General features: G+C 43.4%; 1 protein-coding gene across 1 annotated transcript in view; it reads left to right on the forward strand.

Annotated features, from left to right (window-relative positions):
- Positions 1 to 1,870: 1,870 nt before the first annotated feature.
- The window catches only part of VAT1L (vesicle amine transport 1 like), a 44,593-nt gene continuing 29,312 nt past the window's right edge, over positions 1,871 to 17,151 (forward strand). Inside the window, exons 1-3 of the mRNA XM_088530844.1 lie at positions 1,871 to 2,191; positions 7,061 to 7,190; positions 9,574 to 9,789. Of these exons, the coding sequence (XP_088386970.1) occupies positions 1,962 to 2,191; positions 7,061 to 7,190; positions 9,574 to 9,789 (576 nt within the window). The 5' untranslated portion in view covers positions 1,871 to 1,961. The remainder of the gene's footprint in view (positions 2,192 to 7,060; positions 7,191 to 9,573; positions 9,790 to 17,151) is intronic.

Raw genomic sequence — 17,151 nt, forward strand, 5'->3', positions numbered from 1 at the left:
CCCCACAGACTCTTCATTATTCTAGATGTCATTTAGTTGACATATTCTATCTGTTTTACTTTTCTCCGTCATTCTGCACTTTACCATTTGAGTCAGAACAGTAATAAGATGCCAACAGAGTAAATCACTAAGAATTAAACGCATGTTATTCCTTATTCAGCTGCTGCTTGCCCAGTCATGCATTCAAATGCATGATCTACAGTGACAGAATTTCGTATTCCCTTTCACAGCACTGAACGAACTAACGCAGAGAAGGAATATTCACAGTTGTACCAAGGGAGCACGGGTAGCAGAACACTTCCTGACCTTTAAAATGGTTACATGCCTCCCCAAGCTGCTATCAAATGAAGCATTGGCATAATTTTAATACCTCACACAGAAGATTCTCGATAGTCTTAATGAGCTGTTTTCGAATTGTTGTCTGAATCGCATCTTCAGGACACCATTTGAGAGATTTAAGGCATCACACTTCACCGGTGATGAAATCTGTTTGAACTTGTTGAGGCAATGAAACTACCAAGGCTTCCCTGTGGCTAGTACCCGATCTTATTTGCCTTTAATGTGTATTTGTTTACTGCTACCTTTCCAACAGGCTTAGATATCAACTTTTCTTTAAAAAACATTTTGTCTGTGAACTTTTTAAAGACTAGGCAGAAAACTCTGAAGTGTTACACACTGAGAATAAATATAAAGAATCTGAAAAAAAATCTATCCAGCCCTCCAATATCTCTTGTTTTTATTAATGTGAAGGAAATATTTTACCCCATTACTCATTACAGTTATGATTAAGCTGTTTCCAGTCCTTGCTGCCTCTAAATACAATATGCTAAATACAATATCCAATATGGATCATGCACATTGTGAAACTAAGAAATATGAATGAACTCTGAACTGCAACAACTTCACAGCCATGGTGAACCTACTCACTATCACAAGACAAAAAAAGTCCTGGAATTTCTTATAAAAAATGCAGTTGCTGCAGGGGGATGGACGAGCCATGTCCACAGCTTCACCAGAGCGCTGGCTGCACGCACAGCAGCCCTACAAACACACGCAGTTTCAGGTGTGTAAGCAGTGGACTCGCTCAGGCCTAAGGGCCAGCTATCAAATGATGCAGGCATCTAATACAGACCTTCAAGGACAACATTCAGCCACCTACAAACCACAAGTAGTGAGTGATTTCCCAAAGGCACCTTTGGTGGCTGCTCTTGCTGGAGGCACCCAGCCTCCTTAGCACAAGCTCCACTACCTGCATCCAAGCAGATTGAGTCCATCACCAATTAGACAACCATATAAAGGCTTTAATACTCATTACAGCAGAGTCTCAAACCTGGGAGCCTTCTTGGCTTGTGTGTGTGTCAGCCATGAAGCTGCTGTCCATCTGCGTGGTCCCCCTGATGCGAAGAGCATTAACTGGACCCAAAACACAGTGCGGGGACAGGGAGTTGGTCAAGAGCACCTTTCAGGGCCAGGGCTTTGGCTTGCGGGGCTCAGCCTGAGGGCGTTAACGTGGGAGCAGATCAGTCTGGAAGCCGCTGGGTCCCACTGCAGCAGGAGGCCCTTATGGATGGACCAAGCTGGGCTCCATCCCTCTGGTTGCCCTGTGCCATTTCTGTGTGCACAGCTGCCCGTCCCTCGCCTTTTCCCACCCGCAGCGGCCTCGCTCAGCCCTGCTCCTCGGGGACAGCTTGCTGCCGCCCGCGCGTCGCGGTTTGGGGTGAAGTGCGAGCATTTGGGGTCCTCCCGGTTTTGTAGCGGCGCGGGGGCCTCTCCGCGGGGCAGGTCGCGCCCGGGCCGCCTCAGCGGGGCGGCGGGGGGCGCCGCGGGGCCGCGCGCGGGGCGGCGGATGTCGCTGCGCCGCTAGTCGGTGCAGTGCGGCGCCGCGCGGGGCCGCGGCCATTGCAGCCGGCGGCGGCGCGCGCTGCGCAGCGGGAGCGGGAGCGGGAGCCGCGGCCGCCGCCATGGCCAAGGAGGGCGCGCAGCGAGCCGAGGAGACGGAGCAGATGATCGAGAAGGAGGGAGGCCAGGAGGCCGCCGAGGGCAGCGCCGGCGGCAGCCTGCGCGCTGCCGACGCCAAGGAGATGAGAGCCGTGGTGCTGTCCGCCTTCGGGGGGCTCAACAAGCTGCGCGTCTCCAAGAGGGTCATGCCGGAGCCCCGGGAGGGCGAGCTCAAAGTCCGCGTGAAAGCCTGGTCCAGTATCGCTCCTGCGCGCCGGGCGGGCTGCGCGGGCCGAGGCGAGGCGAGGCGCGGCCGCCGCCTTCCCGCGCAGCTCCCGTGCGGTGCGGTGCGATGCGCTGCGCTCCCACGCGATGCGATCCGCTCTCATGCGGTGCGATGCGCTGCGCTCCATGCAATGCAATGCAATGCGGTGCGGTGCGGTGCGGTGCGCGGTTGCGGCGGTTCCCGCCGCTCGTGGCGTCGCCCCGGGCGCCGCTCGGCGCGGCTCGGCGCGGCTCGGGGCGCCCGGGCACCCGCACCGGGACTAGCGCCCTCCGGGCGGGCGGCAGGGAGCGAGGGAGCGGCGGCCGCGCTGCGCTCTGGGCAGCAGATACGGAGGGAGAAGGGAAAAAAAAGCCTTGTTTTTTCTGGGTACCAGCTGGGAGAGATGGGGGGAAGAGCCAACCAACTGTGCTGTTATTTTCTCATTTTCTCCAAAAAATATCGATGCAAGCTCTTGTGCATTGCTGAGCACCTGCTCCTTTCCCTCGTGGTATTAGCTGTTATTTTTCTCCTGGGAATCACTCATCTCTGTCACTGTCATTTTCCCTCAGAGCTCGCGTGGCAGCATGGCTGCACTTGAGGATAACTTGGCCAGGCACAGGAATTAAAAACGGTCCTAGGAGGCTGGCGGTCCGGTGCGGTGCTGGGCTGAGCCGTCTTGGAGGGCTAATTCCTTTTATTCAGACTATTGGAACCAACTTTTTCTTCCCATGTAGACAGTTCTCAGTGCCCATGTAGGAAAATAAGATTATTTTATTAAGGGATGGGAGATGACATTAGGCTCCTTTTACACAACTGGATGCATGACAAAGACCAAATTAATCACAAAGAGTTGTCTTCTGTTATGTAAAATCTTGATGCCTCCAGGAAGTAAATGCCAAGCTGCAATCTGAGTTGTTTATTTTAGAAATGAGTGACAGAGAAAGTGGTGCCTCTGTAGGGCAGAATGCTTGTTTTTAGCAATGTGGCCCGTGGATGTAGCTCAGATCTTGGAGGAGTTGGGTAGGTTAGCAAAGCTGAGCGTCTGCCCCTCCTTAGACAGTGACTTTTCCTCCTTGTGCTTACGGGAATCCTAAGGTTTATGACCAAGTATTTCTCCCGCTGCTGAGGTATCACCCATGGAAGTAGTGATTGATACCTGTCAGGCAGGGCTGGGATTTTTGCCTTTTGTTTTTCTCTAATAGTCACAATGGAAAATGCAAGAAATTCCAGGCTAGCTGTTACTGACAGTTGCTGAGCTATCAATATTTCTTATATTCAAGTAGCTCATCTTGCTATCGGGCAGGGCAATAATTCTGCTTAAGAGGCGGTGCTGTTGTCTTTTGAGTGGTAGCTTTGAGCTATTGAGTTAACGGAACTTAACACTGAAAATTTCACGTGTTCTGAGCACATGTGGACAAGTTTCTTTACATGTCTGAGGTATTTACAGTGTTCTTCAGTGCCTGTGTGAATTCCTGTTTCTCCAAAGCAAGCGTGTGTATCACAAATAGCTTATCTGCTAAAGAATCCTTGGCTGTAAAATAGAAATATTCAGCCCTGCTACAGTGACAGTTGCTCCCCAGGGCTGTGTTACAATTTGTGAGCCGTCAGATGTGTGTGCTTGCTGTTCTTGGTATGAGCAGACCCTCCTGAGCGCCTCATCGTTACTACGAGACCAAGCGCAACATGTGTGTTTTTGTAGCTCCCTTTCACGCGGGAGGGATGTGTGGGCTGCACAGTCTGCTTGTTGTTCCAAGCTGGAAGTGGCCACAGGGATGCAGCGTGATCGGGTCGACAAAGCTTGCTTTGACAAAAAGCAAAATCAAAATTGCTGATCTTCGTATTTTAAGTTTGCAAATATGGAAGATTGATCAGGGTGGCAGTGGACTTGACATCTCGTTTGGGAGACTGGGTGAGAAGAATGTCTTTCGGCTCTGTCCAGTGTGGTACCTGCATTGATGCACACAGCGCAGAGCATCTCAAAGATGAGCTGCTCCACAAAGGTGTGCTGGTGCTCAGGAATATTTCTGGTTAACTCAGTTTTGCAGATGACTGTCATTAAAGGGACAACCTGGGGAGAAAAGGGAGAAAACAAGTCTTTATTTAACGAACAGACGCTCTGTGAATATATGGTATGTAATATGCATTGGGGCTAAAAAGCAGAAGTTCCTGTACAGACTCTAATCACTGAGAGATGCAAAACAATTTAATTATATATATGCATTTTATAGTATGATACTATTAATAGAGGAGATGGAGGGTATTAGCACTGAGGCAGATGAGTAATTCTTTTGAAGGTCTGGAATACCAGTGATCCAATTGCAAACGGATCACAGTTGTGATGAGTCATATGTTAGCCTCATTCAGTGACTAAGAAATGGAGCAGCCATCGATGTCCGAGCTGAGTCACAGCTTCTGCATATTTCCTGAAACCATTTCAGTTCAATAACGGCAGAGAACTTCAATCTGCTCTATTTGTTTGAATTGTAATCTGCAGCCTGTAAAATACTGGTATGTATAGTGTTTATGAGATCAGGCAAAAAGCTAGAACAAACCAAAATGGACGTGCCAGGTAGGATGGGTGAATAAGGAATGGTCTCCTGTAACTACTTCTTTATTTTTCTCTCCTTTATAACTATTTCTTCCTTGTGATGCTAAACATCTGTTTCATTCCTTATGACACACAAGTGGCCCCTCTGACTTCTTGGCATTTGTGAGATAACAGAACTTCACAAAAAAAAAAAAAAAAAAAAAAAAAAAGTAGCAAATCAAAGACCCCTTCTATGCACAGCAGAAGTAGGACACTGTGTCAATCTCATTCTTAGAGTTTTGGAAGGTTGGGCGTCTGGGAACTGGTCACTAAACCACCTGTTTCTTTGGGGCTCTAGGTTGCTAAAAAATAAATAAAATAAAAGCTGAATCCAATTATGCTTTCAGGTCCCTTGTTATTCACAAACCTTGTTCAAATTTGGCTTTGATAATATATTTTATTTCTCTGCTTTTTTGAAAAATAGAGAAGTGAAACTTCTTGCAGGTTCAGATATCTGCATCTTTCCGATAAACTGTAAGTAGCCAAAATGATACAACAGTGGGAATGTAAAAGGATGTAAATTTATAGGAAGTAAAGAAGGAAAAGGAAACTAACTGGAAAGGGACTAGAAATAACTAAAAATCCAACACCTGGCTAGCAGTTAAAATGTTTTTAAAAGAAAATGTTACTTAAACAGCATGAAGCTGTGGAGCATGATTTCTCTTATCTATCTTAGAATTACGTTTTGCAAGTTTGTGGTATCAGGGGTGAACTGTTCTCTTAGTACTGCTGCCTTTTACTGATGATGAACACAAAGAAGAGAAATACAGAATTAGGGCAAAATGAATTGCTAGTGCTGTGTCATTAGGAGCGAAACCGAATACACACCCTTGGAAACACTGGAGAGCGGCAGTAGGGTTGTCCTCTCCTGTCACCGCTCCGGGGCCGGATCTCGGCCATCCCCGCCTGCCTGCGCTCCCTGCGCCCTCCGGCGCTGGCCACGCGCTGCGAGTCTCTCCTGGGAAGAACGCACAAGTCAGATAACTTGGCAGAACAATGCAAAACTTTGCGTTCTGAAGACCATCACTGAAGTTACCGTGCACCAATGATGGTCAACACTATGTATATAATGTTATCAAATGATGACTGCCTTGTAGCCAAATTGTAGCCACGTTAGTACTTTATTATTCTTTTTCCTCTATCAACATTATAGTGGCAACATTGAAGCCCTAGCTCCTGGATAGAAAGTAGCCTTTCAAAATGCAATTTGAAAGCTCCCAGACTCTTTGTGCCAGAGTTTTCATGTGGTAAACGTAATGAGCTTTGTGTACAAGCATGTGATGATTTTTATTGAGTGCTTTGACGGGGGGAGGGTTTTTTTTTTTCCTCTCCAAAACTGGTTAAATTAGATCTTCAGAGTCACTTTTTTAATAAGCTGTAATCCTGCTTTTACACGGCTAAAATTTGTGAGTTCAGACCTCTTTTAAAGCTACACCACAATTACAAATATTGCAAATATTTGTAAGTTAGATGGAATTTCCTTTTATTTCCCAGTGACCTACATCTCCCCATGAATGCTGACCTGTCTTCATGCTTATGTTTTGAATCTATTCTTTCTTTCTTTATTGGGTCCGCTCACTCTGTGTCTTGATTAGTGTCTGACTAAAACTCCATCTCATTAATATTTGTGCACATGAGTAACTTTATGCATCCAGGCAGTTGCTGGTTTCATATGCATGACTAGGACTGTCTGTGAGCAAAGCTCCATAGCTGGGGGAGGCAACAGGCAGCAATTTCAGCTAACGATAAATGTGGGGCTCTGTTTCAGAACAATGCACTAGTGCTGGAGCGTATTTTAGCTGGTTGCAAGCATGATGTGTATGGCATTTGTGCTGGAAATCGGTATGCTGGGGAGGTGCCAAGGCATGGTGTGGGTGTATGGTGGGTTTTTTGTGTCTCTAGAAAATGGCAGCCTTTTATTTTAATAAAGTTGGATCGCATATTAAGGACAAAGTGAAAATGCTTCAAGATTTTTGCAAAACTGAGACTAAGGGAGAAATCATAAACTATTTTTATGAGTGGCAACCAAAAATGAACTCCAAAGACCTGAAAAAAGCTTTTAGAAAAACTATTAAAATTGTGTAAGAGGGAGAATTTAAAAACAGTCTGTTTGATACTTACTAAGTTCTTGACCAAATTTGGGTTCCTGCCTGAGATGAGTTTCATGCTGTCCTGAAGCTTTCTGACCTTCTCATCATTCTGGTCAAGTTTTCCTTCTTTACTTTCATCTATGGTAATAGCTCTGATTTTATTTTTCCTATATTTTACAGTGGTTTGAACTTCCTTGATCTGATGGTGCGCCAGGGGAATATTGACAACCCTCCTAAGACACCACTTGTTCCTGGCTTTGAATGCTCTGGGATTGTAGAAACTCTTGGAGATAATGTGAAAGGATTTGAGGTAATACCTTTGTTTTCTTGGCGTTGCTCACTAAATATTTTGCCCCAATCCCTTCAACCAGTGATAGCAGTTTTCATCACCATATTGAGTCCAAAACAGCATTTTTTCCATGCTGGTTCCCACACGTAAGAATGAGATCTTGAATGAGTTTCTAAAGGCACTGCTATTACTTCCAAATCCTGCAAAGTCAGTGCTGTGCGCATATGCAGCAGGAACTGCAAAGCATGACTGATGCTCCTTAAGAAATTAAAAGAAATTGAGTTAGGCTGTTAAGCTTCTTTGTTTGGTATCGTTTCATGTTCGATATCGTCGTTCTGTTCCTCAAAACCCACATGCTGCTGAGCTTAGCTCCAGTTTTTGATCTTGAGTTAGGAAGACCCCATCTACATCAAATATTGTCTCTCACGTTCATGTGCATCATGTAGTGCAGGTAATGGAACCTGATTCTGGGTATATGACTTTTCAGAACTAACAAGGAAAAGGATCGGTTTCACTTAACAGTGAATAGTGCTAAATAAAAAATAGCTAAAAGATACAACAAAGCTCTTGTAGCTGGTTGACCTTATGTTCTCTTCAGTACCTCTATTGCTTACAGTATTCTGTCCCACCTCATATTCCATTATGATGTTAAACATCTCTGTTCCATGAAATCTTGCACTTTATTTCCTACAGGAGGCAGAAACATTCTGAAACAAGAAAGAAGTGAGTTAATGCACATCAATCCTATCTTAGCTACTTGCTGAGTCAGTCCTGTCATCAAATAATTGCATTTTTGAATTTGTATTCTATCTATGTCTTAAGGCAATTACCCAAAATATCTTTATTTAAAGGTTACATTTTTCTCTTCTAGAAGAGCTTCAGAATTTTTCAACTGAGTAACGATAATGGCCCATTTAGTTCTCAGTAAGGTCTCAATAATAAGCTCTCAACAGAACATTTATCCCCTTTCCCCTCCTGCCCTATGTCCTCTGCACAAAAAAAATCACAATTCAACATTTTTGAGATAAACACTGACTTAACACTAGCTTTATTATTTGAAAAAAAAGTGTTTCAGATTTTCAGCTCTTGCATTCTGTATTCTATAGTTACATTCCATAGAGAAAAGTATCCTGTGATAGTAATATAGAAAGTCTCTGCCGTAGATTAGCCTTCTTAGTTTCAAGTTAATGCTATTTTTAAAGGGAGTCATAAGGTTGTAGCATATGGCGTGTGTTTGAACGACATTGCACCTGGCTGAATATCCTGGGAGATCCATAAAATCTGCAAACACACACTAGTGTTTGTGGACATCCAGCACTTGAAAACAACTGCTCTACACAATGTGAAGCCATCAGGGAAATGTTTTATGAGGAAGAGGACACTGTTTATTTCTGGAATACAGCAATGCTCATACACAGAACAAGAGGATGCCATATGGCTGCCTTGTCAACAACAGTGATGGCTGGAACGCCAGAGATCGCACCCCGCGTCTTCTGGCTTCCTGCTCTTTGGAAACTCCATGCAGGTCATGGGGATTTCATGCACTTGAAAAATGCGTCTGTTCTGAGACGCTTTCTTGAACCTGAGATACCGTCAGCCATTTAGTGTCTTCATCTGCTGTGATTGTGTTATGGTGGCAAGTCACTGCATGGAGTGGCAGCCCATCTTGACAGAGATATGTAGGAATGGAACTTAACTGAAGGAAAGCCTTTGTTTTGCAACAACATTTAAAGAAAAAAAAAAACAACCAAACAAACCCCCAACTATTCCTTTTCCCATTAAAACAAATAGCTGAATTTATGTTGATTTCAGGTGAAATGGGTCTAATCTCTCTAGCTGTGGCAATGGTTCTCAGGAACCTAAGACTTATCTGTCACAAAGACTGTGTAACATTTTTACTAAAATGTAGTTTTTATTAATACTAGGAAAGAATCACTAGCAGGCACTTCTCTGGTCTGCTTTTTTTTTTAGTAATCATTTTTGTTTGCAAGGGTGCAGAACACACTAACATCCTCACTGATTAATTTTAGCAGAAGTCACATTTAAGACAATTCTGTCACAGAAAGGGGGACTACAGAGTGGTTGCTAGTGATGCATTGTTAACTTGAATCTATTTTTCAAAAGGAGGAGGAATTTTTGTGAAAGCAGAATGACAGTTTTGTTTCAACATCCTCTTTCTAAAAGATGTAAGCCCTTCAGAACTGTCGCCAGCACCTTAGCATTTAGCAAACTCCCAGTATCCCCAAGCCAAAGTGATGACAAGTACTTGAGAGGCCAAAATGTTCCTGTTACAAACTCTTGCCTGAAGGCACACAGTAAATGTTCTTTACTCATTTACTGTGGAGTGTAGCTGAAATAGCCTAAGAATAACCCATGCTATCATCATTTTCTTCCTTGTGTTTAGATTGGAGACAGAGTCATGGCTTTTGTAAACTACAATGCATGGGCTGAAGTTGTATGTACCCCAGCAGAATTTGTCTACAAGATCCCAGATGACATGAGTTTTTCTGAAGCTGCTGCTTTTCCTATGAACTTTGTAACTGCCTACATGATGCTCTTTGAAGTTGCTAACCTAAGAGAAGGCATGTCTGTTCTCGTTCACTCTGCAGGCGGCGGGGTGGTAAGTTGAACCTCCTTCTTTGCTTTTTTCTCTTCTTTCTTGCCATGTGCATTGCTGGAACAGTCTGCACCTTGATTCCTCGTGTGAGCCTTCAGTTCGATCTGATATCAAACTGCCCGATGTAAGGAATTGCAGAGGAACCACCTCTGTTTTCCCATTAAAGCACTACTAGCGCGAACGGTTGGCAGAAGTGTTTGGTGAAATAAAACAGCCCTGATAATAAACCCTACCCAAGCTACTTACAAAAAAAAAAGTAGCAGGCAATGAGATCAAGAAGCAAGTATGGCCCTAAACACTGCAATCTGAATGTATGCCCTTGGTGGTACCTCAATATCAAAAGGGCTGTCATCAAAGGAATAAATAAATTGGCTCCCTGTGTAAGGTATTTGTAGCTAAGCATATCCTTAAACTGTCTTCCTGTAATACTCTCACAAATACAATTACGTGTGATGTAGAAGATGGTCATTTTTCCCCCTTTGTTGTGGAGGTATTAAAAGCAATGTAAAATGTTACCATGCAAGCCTGAGGAAAGTAAGCAAATGTAGAATTTGAGTCGGCACCGGCTGCTGTGTCACAGCTCGGATCAGCAGCGGAGATGGCTGCGCAGCAAAGCAACCACTGCTGGCTTTGGGAGAGCACCGAGCAGAGCCACCAGGAAATCAGAAGGTGACAGGGGGTGTCACCAGGTGTTTGAATTAACTTCTAGAAAATAACATTCTCATGGAAAAGATTTAAGCTTCTGTAAAACATTAAGATACTGACAGAGGAGTTTGTTTGCTTATTAAACTTTGTAGGGTTTTTTCCATATGACAGGTCTGTGACTCGAGAACAGTAGCAGATCTTAGTGATTTAAATTAGAGTACTTCTGTTTTTCTGTTAATGTGCTTATTTATGCTAATTTGACATTCTCTTGACTACTGAAGCCTGGCAGGCAGCCCCAAACACCTTATCCCTATTTCTATGTCTTTAGACCTTCTTTCAGGACCTCATATAAAAGAAGGCTGTAATCAAAGGAATAAATTCATCAGTTCTCCACACAAAGTATTTTTAGCTAACGATAATCCTACTTGCAGAAAATGTTCCTCTTGGAATACTTCTGTAAATGAATGGAATTTATAATCTTATTATGCTTCAACACAGTACAACCTAGAGCATTATGGCTGACTTTATTGTTCTTAAATATTAAATCTTTTCATGTGGAATTTAGACTGTTAAAACAGCTGCGGTTACCAAGCTGGCCCAACTTTACTTGGAAGCCATTTGCCTAATTGATACAGTGCAAACCAAGGGCCGAGCATACAGAATCAGAAAAATCCCCCCTAAAATCCCAATTCATATGCAGTATATCTGGTGAAAATGGGCTCCTTGTCCTCGTTCTGTTGCAAGGATCCTTTCCTCATTTCTTGTTCTCTCTCTTCCCTTCCCTACTCTCGCTCACCTCTGTTAGTTCTTCCTTCTCTTCCCTTATACACTATCAATCCTCTGTCTCCTCTCACACAGTGTCCTTCCCTAGTGACCAGCATCTCTGCTGGACTGTTCCCATCAAGAGCTGTTCTTTCTGTGAGCATCCTTCTGCTGGTCCTCAGCTGCGGCTGTTTGGGCATGTCCTTTGACAGAAACTGAAGGAAAGACAGGTCCTGGCTGGCTGCCAGAACAGGGAGAGATCAGATCTTTCACCTGATAAGTATTTAAATAAACCAGAGTTTCTGGAGTTACGACCAGAGTCTGTGGAAGAACAGCAGAGCTGGGCATTCCTGTAGGGGCTGTGTGTGAGCCCAGAGGGAGGACACATCCGAAGGACAAGGGGCTGCCTCGCTGGCCAGCGGGAAGCTGATGCTGGGCCACAGCAGAGGAGCCCCAGTGCTTCATCCTGTAACTTTAAGACATTGCTTTAGACACTGTGATTTGAGACCCTACCACGTCTGCCTGTTCTACCCGCAGGGTGCTCTGCACTACAGTACCTAGAACCGCAGCCCCGTGTAGTCAGGCCCTCCATGTGCAAAGCAGGGAAATCAGAACCAAGTTATAATCTGCACTGTGTATCACCAAAGGCCATACAGTATCTGTTGTCTCTTTCATTCCTTTAGCAGTTTAAAAAGTCTAATAACTACAAGGCTTATGCTACAATGCTGCTATCTGGAAGCCAAATGCGAAGCCCAAGCACTCGGCAGTGTTTTTTTTTTTTTTTTTAAAAAAAAAAACTACACACAAGAAAGCTGCTCTCCATCACCTGTCAGCAGTTCCAGTGAACCAGAGTGCTCCCGGATGAGGGGGAACTACAGGCCTGTCAGCCTGGCCAGGTGACCTGCCTGGTGGCTGAGGGAAGGGCTGTGGACATGGTCTTCTTAGGCTTCAATAAGAGGAAATGGCCTCAAGTTGTGCCAAGGGGTTCAGGTTAGATATTAGGAAAAATTTATACATGGAAAGAGTGGAGTCACCATCCCTGGCAGTGTTGAAGAAATGTGTAGATGAGGTGCTTAGGGCTGTGGCTTAGCAGGCATGGGGGTGATGGGTTTACAGTTGGTGTTGATGATCTCGAAGGTCTTTTCCAAACATAATGATTCTATGCTCAATATCTCGCAGAACATTTGGCTGTCACTGCTAGAACTGTTACTGATCAAGACCACCAGGACAAGGCTTGTCACACTCTTTCAGGCCTTTGGCAGGACACTTACACTTCTGTGTTAGCAAAGTATTTTGTTGGGTAGCAGGGCAGTTCTTGTAATTACATGATATAATAAGAGTTTAAATGACTAAAGATAGGGAAACGTTTGCTTTTCTGAAGTGACTGCTAAAACATGAGAAAGTCACATAACAGTGAACTTCAAAAACTTCCTTTTATTTGTACATAGAAAGTATTGCTGAGAAATATGGAAAATTTGCAAGAACATATGTCTTACTGCAGGGTATAGTCCCAAACTGGAAATTGGTTCATCCTACCTTTTAAAACATTGTAATTAATGTCAAAATGACTATAAGTCAATGGTTAGTACAGAGTAACTCCCTACATAAATATTCTTCATGTGTTTTTTCAAGAGAAGCTACCTGGCAACTGACTGAAGAGAATGGCTGCACAATGTCACGAGCCCCATTGGGACTGATCTGTTATATGAATCAGTGCTTTGAGCACGCGTCACAGCACAGGCTTCTGTGGGGTTACACTGATAATTCTGAGAATTATTTTATAAATTGTATCCTGAACTAGTTTAGTATAAATACAGAACTGCTCCATTTAAAAACAAGACAAAATTTTGTGCTCTTGACATCTGCTTTTAGTAAGTCCTACGACATTTACCTGTAAAATAGATTAAGAGACTTTAAGAGACTTGAGAGAAAAAGATGTTATCTCCCTGTTCATTTGCTTGCCTTTTAGACACCTCCCATTCTGAATATTTACAGCACAAAACCTTGCTCACCTTAACAAAACTCAGTAAAAGGTACAGTTTCATCACTTACGCACCACGCAAGGCAGAATTCTTATCTGACTCTTTAGCATTTCAGTCTTACAGAAGCAAAAATTAAGCTGCCTTTCATGCAGAAGCATTGCTTGCTGTCCTGAAGCTGTGATCTGACCTTCCCTTTCAGGTTCAGCATCAGGGGAAGCACAAGCAGAACAGGTAAGTTACAGATGCAATCTCACATGTCTGAATTTGAAGGATAAATCTCACTTGGCAGCAGATTTTGGTCATGCTGGCAGGATTGGTTACTGTTTGGCAGCAGTCCTCATTTTTATTGTGTCTTCCTTACATAAATTGCAAATATTTAAGGCTAAAATCACCAAAGTGGTGATTTTTCATGTGCTACAGAACTGTCACTCCTTCATAAATCTAATCACCTGCTATCATAGGCAACATATAGAAAACCCTTTTCTTAGAATTATCCTTTTTCCTTAAAAACAGTTTTGTGTTTATATCTTCAAATTTTCTCTCTGCTCTATCTTGGTTGGTTAGAAACCTTCCTTAATTTCCAAATTGTATTTGTGGCCACTTAATTTATCTTAAATTTATCTTTTTATCTCAATTTATCTTCTGCTGGTGTTGCCCATTAATTTAAAGTAGCCATTGCCTCTTCAAGGCAAATGCCTCCACATCTTCTGGGCAATATGTGCATACGAATAAAGGAAACAAGCTCAGAATCAAATCTCTCCTTTTCAGCCTTTATTTTTCAGGCTGAAACAGCTTTGCTTGTTCATCCCACTGTCTCGTAAGGGGAGCTCACCGTTTCCTCGGTCATCATACAGATATTGGCCCAGACAGGCACATTGCGTGGGCTTGGAGCTGGCTGGCTGCAGAGCAGCAGCAGAAATGAAATATGAAGTCTCCTAAAAGAAGTCTCTTGGCATCCCTGATCACTTTCAACACTGTATCAGCAGGCTGAGATGGGGCCTAGGTAGGAGCACGTTAGGTAGGCTTGACTTGTGGCTCAAGTCCGTCCTTCTTGAATGTGAGTAACTGGAACTTAACTCTTCTGGCAGTCCTGGCCACGCTGTATGATGGTGTTACTGCTTCCCAACCTGCTGGAACCTTTACCCGAGACCACCCTGGACCCTACTTGCCATGTTCATGTTGGGCATCCTGCGTTTGATGAGCACCCCTAGGAGCTCTTCTCCCGTTTGATCTCCAGCAGCCAAGGATCAGACAGAGCTCTGTGTAACACCGCTGTGCTGCGTCAGTGGCCCAGACATCCCATTTAAAGGCAGGGTGGGGATCTCCAAACTGAGCTGTCCCGCGCAGAGCGAGTGTCTCCAAAGCAATGGATGTGCTCCCTCAGCAGCTTGGAAAAGGCCTCGTGCCACGCTTGGGCCTGTTTCCAGCCACCACCTCAAGAGCATAATCTGTTAATCAAACACAAAGGCTGGGCAAGTCGCACACAAAAAGCAATTTCCCTGACCAAAGCAGGCTGTCCTCTCTGAAGGCCTTTCCTTTTGCCTCTCTTGGCCCTGCACTCTCTAGAGGTCGGGTCCTTCCTCTCAGTCCCCTGCTCAGTCAGATCACGGGCGGGAGCACTTAACCCTTCCTTGGCTGTTGGACACTTCCAGGCACCTCCTCTGGGCCAGCATCTCAGCTGGGGTTTGGTGTCCTTGTTTCCCTTGCAGGTGAAGTGGAGATTCTGCCATAAGTTTTGGATTCATCTCAACAATATGACTTTGTAAAAGAGAAGAAGAAAAACCTTTCCCACTGTTGCTGAAAATAAGAGAACTTGAGGATAAAAAGAGACAGTTATCTTATGTTGTCTCTCCCCTTGCCCTGCACCCTCCCCAAGCTTCTTGCAGTGCACTGAGCATCACGAACCCTGCCTGGCAGTTGTTCAAGAGTCTCATTTCAGTTTGTCCATTCTGCAATGTTCACCTCAGCACTCGGTTTCCAATTTTCTTTGCTGTAATGGGAAAAATGACACCTTCAGGAGATAGAAGTCAGCTATATACTACTCTACTACACGAGAAAAGTCTTCCTCCATGCCAAGAAATTATTACATGTCTTCTCTTGCCACATTTTGTACCTCCACCAGACAGGAATACATGTCAAAGCAATTTGGAAATGTAGTGGCTTCTCTTCATATTCAATTCTACAAAAGATTCTTGTGCAAGCTTAAATCTGAATGATTAAAAAAATCAGTAACACCTTGGGGTTACAAAATTATGCCCAAGAAATGATTGGTTTGTGCTGATGCTGTTTATTCTAACATGAATAGTGGCTGAGTGTATCTTTTAGATGGCTTGGTCTCTCATAGTACAAGGCTAGGCTCAGCTCAGTTTGCATAATGGCAAATAAAATAGCTTTCATGAAAGTATAGCTGAAAGTATAGCAAGGAAGTCTACAGCTGTTGCTAAATCAATGCACCACTTGCACTTCGGACAGAGGATCTGGTTTGTATTATTAGATCCATTAGCTTAACATTATTTATATGTCAAGTGATGTTTTCTTAGTATTAATAATTAGATTAGTAAACGTTCTTCTATTTATACCTTCTATATTGAATTTTAAATGACAATGGCATTCAAAATTTTTGATTTTTAATATTGTTTAAAAGCACAAATGAGTCTGATCTTTACTTTTAAATTTGCTTGTCAGTGATCATCTCAGTACTGGAAGCTCTTGACTCCTCAGATTTAATGTTGTGCTTTAAAATAAAGGAACATGTAGAAATTTTAATCACTTCATTGGAACTAAAATAATGTAACCACATCCATTCATGATAGATTTTACAGGAATTAGATTAGAGTCAGCGTCTGGATTTAATGAATTGGCAGGTTCCCTTGAAAAGGATCCCATCGTTTTGACTTTGAACCTAGTGGGGCGCAGGATTGCTATGCCGAGTTCAGTATTGTGAGATACACTTCATTTCCTCAGAATATTTTAATCCAAGTTACTCAATTTATTGGAAGCCTCACCATATAGAATTCTGCATAATAAGCAGTTTTAAAAATAGTTTTTTTGTTGGTAGTAGCGTGGGTTATGTTTTTATTTCCTGTTTTGTTTGTTTTTTTTAAAAAAATAATTCCATTTTAAGGAACTACTTTGTAACCAGAGGGTTTTTGGCATCCATGTATTATTTCTGGCAGCAGTTTGCCTGCTTCTCTGTTGATGTGGTCTCCAAGGTGAATGGCGAAGGGTAGCAGAAATTAGACGGTTTTGCCCGGGTAGTGGGCAGGGAGAAGCCCTTCTTTCCCTGAAAGCCCCTTCTTTCTCTGTTTACTGCAGAGCTCTTGTTTTAGGAGGGGAATGACTTCAGCAACCAAAGGACAGGACAGTGGTGTCACCCCATGATCAAATGGTGCTTTGTGGTAAGACTGTGCAATGGGTCAAGAGTCAGCATGAATACTGAGCATCCACCCAGTGCTTTGTGGTCTCACTTTCAGCTGCAAAATCCTTTCTGCAAATTGTATTTCTACAGACTGTGGACCTGAACACTGAGGCCCCACATATTTGCAACTAAAACATATAGCTCTCTAAACAAAGCTATTAATCGAAAGGTAGCTAAATGGAGATTAGAAAAGAGACTTAAGTGACCCGTCAAGCTACAGTGCTCTTTTGGAGCTTAATCAAATTCCACAGAAGTTAGCAAAATATTTGAGCTAATAGGCTGAGTTCACTTCTCTCATTTCAGTGGTAAAAGCATGAAGAGTCCAGTATCACCTTTTATTTCTAGACCTCTGATGTATAAATATTAAGAATACTTTCCACACAAACAAGTACAAGCCAATGTCAAATTAAGATCTTCAAAAAGCTTTAGGAGAATGTTTCATGGAATTGCCTCAAAATACTTCAATGTTCTTGTTCATCCAGCTATAAAAGTGCTGGTCATATGAATCAGTTTTAAGCTTCAAGAATCCACAGAAAGCTCAAAACAATTCTGATCTGG

This window comes from Tinamus guttatus, unplaced genomic scaffold (genome assembly GCF_059628265.1).
Source record: "Tinamus guttatus ecotype Peru unplaced genomic scaffold, ASM5962826v1 Tinamus_guttatus_pri_ptg000389l, whole genome shotgun sequence".
Lineage (NCBI taxonomy): Eukaryota > Metazoa > Chordata > Aves > Tinamiformes > Tinamidae > Tinamus > Tinamus guttatus.